We start from the raw sequence: 2,517 nt of genomic DNA, 5'->3' as shown, positions 1-2,517 counted from the left end.
TCAAAGGCCTTTCCACCAATTTGTCTTGGCAATGGTAAAGTGGCCGGCCACAACCACGTCTGCAGAACTCTGCCCAACCAAGACGTCATACTCGCCAGCTTCAGAGATCCATTGATCCCGCTCCTCATCCCAATAGCTGGTTGCATACTTCTTTGAGATAGTTACAGCCACAGAAGCCTTGGCCCCCGTCTTGACTGCCACCTTCTGGAACCCCTTCAGCTCCTTGGGCGGCCGCTTGATGCTGGGCTTTTGTTGTCTGATGTACACCTGCACCACGGTTTGGCCGTCGCGTGTTCCAGTGTTGGCAACATCCCCTGAAACCAGCACCATGTCGTCCCCATTGGAATCTGCTTTGACATCGACGTCAAAGTTGGTAATGTCAAAGGTCGTATAGGATAGGCCGTGTCCGAATGGGAACAACACCTCCTTCTTGGTCTTCTCATAAAACCGGTATCCGACATAGATATCCTCACCGTACAGAGTCCGGCCGTTCTCTGATCCAAAGTTTAAGAAAGCCGGATTATCCTCCAACCGCTTCGGCATCGATAACGGCAGCTTCCCTGACGGGTTTACATCCCCGAACAGAACAGAAGCGATGGCGTTTCCGCCCTCGTTGCCCCCAAACCACGACTGCAGGATCGCCGGGACCTCATCCGCCCAAGGCAGCTCTACAGGGGTCCCGCTCTGCACCACGACGGCCGTGTTGGGGTTCGCCGCCATGACGGCCCGGACCAGATCGTTCGTCCGGCCGGGGAGGTCCATGTTGTCGCGGTCGAAGCCCTCCGACTCCCACTCGCCCGTCAAGCCGACCACGAGGACGACCTGGTCCACGCTGGCAGCGAGGTCGACGGCGGGCTTGATCTCGGCGTCGGCGTCCACGACGGGGGCGCAGCCGATGCGGACACCTCCCCCGCGCATCGCCGTGGCGCCCTTCTTCTTGACGCGCTGCGTCTGGCTCGACCCGAACTGCAGCACGACGCGGTGCGTGCGCCCGGCCTCGAGGGCCACGGTGCCGCGCTCCTCCCTCGTGCCGGCGCCCATGAAGGTGCCGCCCAGCACCTGCGTCGTGGCGTTGTCCACCACCAGCTGCCCGTCCACCAGGACCCTGGCGGTGCCGCGCACCGAGCACCCAAACATGTACTCGCCCGACTGCGCGGGCGTGATGTCGCCCTCGATGTCCATGTAGAAGAGCTCGGGGCTCACGTCTGGGTGCGAGTAGTCGACCAGCAGCATGTCGGAGAGGTCCGTGTGGACCGTGTCGCGAAGCACGCGACCCTCGTGGCCGGCCGGTTCGTTGTAGAACTTGCACAAGACGCCCTTCCTCCCCGTACCGTCGGGCGTCGTGCTCATGAGGCTGAGCGCGGGGAGCTGCTTGTAGCCCGCGGCGCCGAGCGTGTACTTGGCCGATGGGACGTGCTTGCGAACCCCGTCGAGAGGCGTCGTTGTGTATGTGGGCCGGAGGCTGGCCGAGCCGCCCCCTGCATAGGCAGCAATGTGGGCATTGGGGCCGATGACTGCCACGGTCTTGTCTTTGCTGAGCGGGAGGACGTTGTTGTTGTTTTTAAGGAGCACAAGGCCATCCGAAGCGATCTTGTGCATGCGCGACGAGAGTTCGTCCGCCGGGATGCAAGTGTCTGTCTTCTCGGGTGCATCGGTGAGGAAGGGTCGCTCGGGGCAGGCGACGCGGTTGATGAGGTTGAGAAGGTTGCGGACCCGCTGGTCGACCGTGTGCTCGGTGAGCTTCCTGCTGCCGAGCGACACGACAAGGTTGAGACCGCGAACGCGAGGTGGGCCGGGCATCTCAATGTCCAGACCTGCGTTGGTAGACTCCGCAGCCGAGTATGTACCAAGCCAATCACTCATAATGAATCCATCAAACTTCCACTCGTCTCGGAGAATGTCTTGCATCAACCGAGGGTTCTCGCTCACGTGCAGCCCGTTGACCCGGTTGTAGCTGGTCATGTATGTCAGAGGATTGGAGTCCCTTTGGGCGATCTGGAATGGCATCAGGTAGATCTCACGGAGGGCTCGTTCGCTTATAACGGCATTGTATGCCTGCCTGTGATAGTGCTTCAGACATGCCCCAACCCCCGTGCTCTGCACACCCTTGACCATTGCAGACGCCATCAGTCCAGACAGTACAGGATCCTCGCTGTAGCTCTCAAACCCCCTACCGCCAAGCGGACTCCTCTGGATGTTGATGGTCGGACCCAGCAACACGTGCGCACCCCTCCCTTTGCACTCCTCCCCAAGTGTCGCGCCAGCGTGCTCAATCAGCTCGACATCCCAGGTGGCAGCCAGGCCGGTGCCGCAGGGCATGCATGCGGCAGGAGTGCCGTTGAAGAAGCGCCGGCCGCGGGCGCCGTTGGGCCCATCGCTGAAGCGCAGAGAAGGCACGTTGAGGCGCGGCACATCGCGAGTCTGCCAGAAATCCTTGCCTGAGAGGAGGGCGACTTTCTCCTCGATGGTGAGGCGGGAGATGACGTCGTCGACGTCGAGGTATGGCTCTTTGGCCAT

The 2,517-nt window shown here is 61.4% G+C and overlaps 1 protein-coding gene across 1 annotated transcript; it reads right to left on the bottom strand.

Moving 5' to 3' along the window:
- Positions 1-2,517, bottom strand: MGG_18137 (uncharacterized protein; the record flags this gene model as incomplete). The annotated part of the gene is made up of 1 exon (XM_016990598.1): positions 1-2,517. One exon carries the CDS (start codon positions 2,515-2,517, stop codon positions 1-3), a length of 2,517 nt encoding a protein of 838 aa, XP_016846078.1.

Source organism: Pyricularia oryzae (genome assembly GCF_000002495.2).
Source record: "Pyricularia oryzae 70-15 unplaced genomic scaffold supercont8.8_32, whole genome shotgun sequence".
Classification (NCBI taxonomy): Eukaryota; Fungi; Ascomycota; class Sordariomycetes; order Magnaporthales; family Pyriculariaceae; genus Pyricularia; species Pyricularia oryzae.
This window is presented reverse-complemented; position numbering and strand designations above follow the sequence as displayed.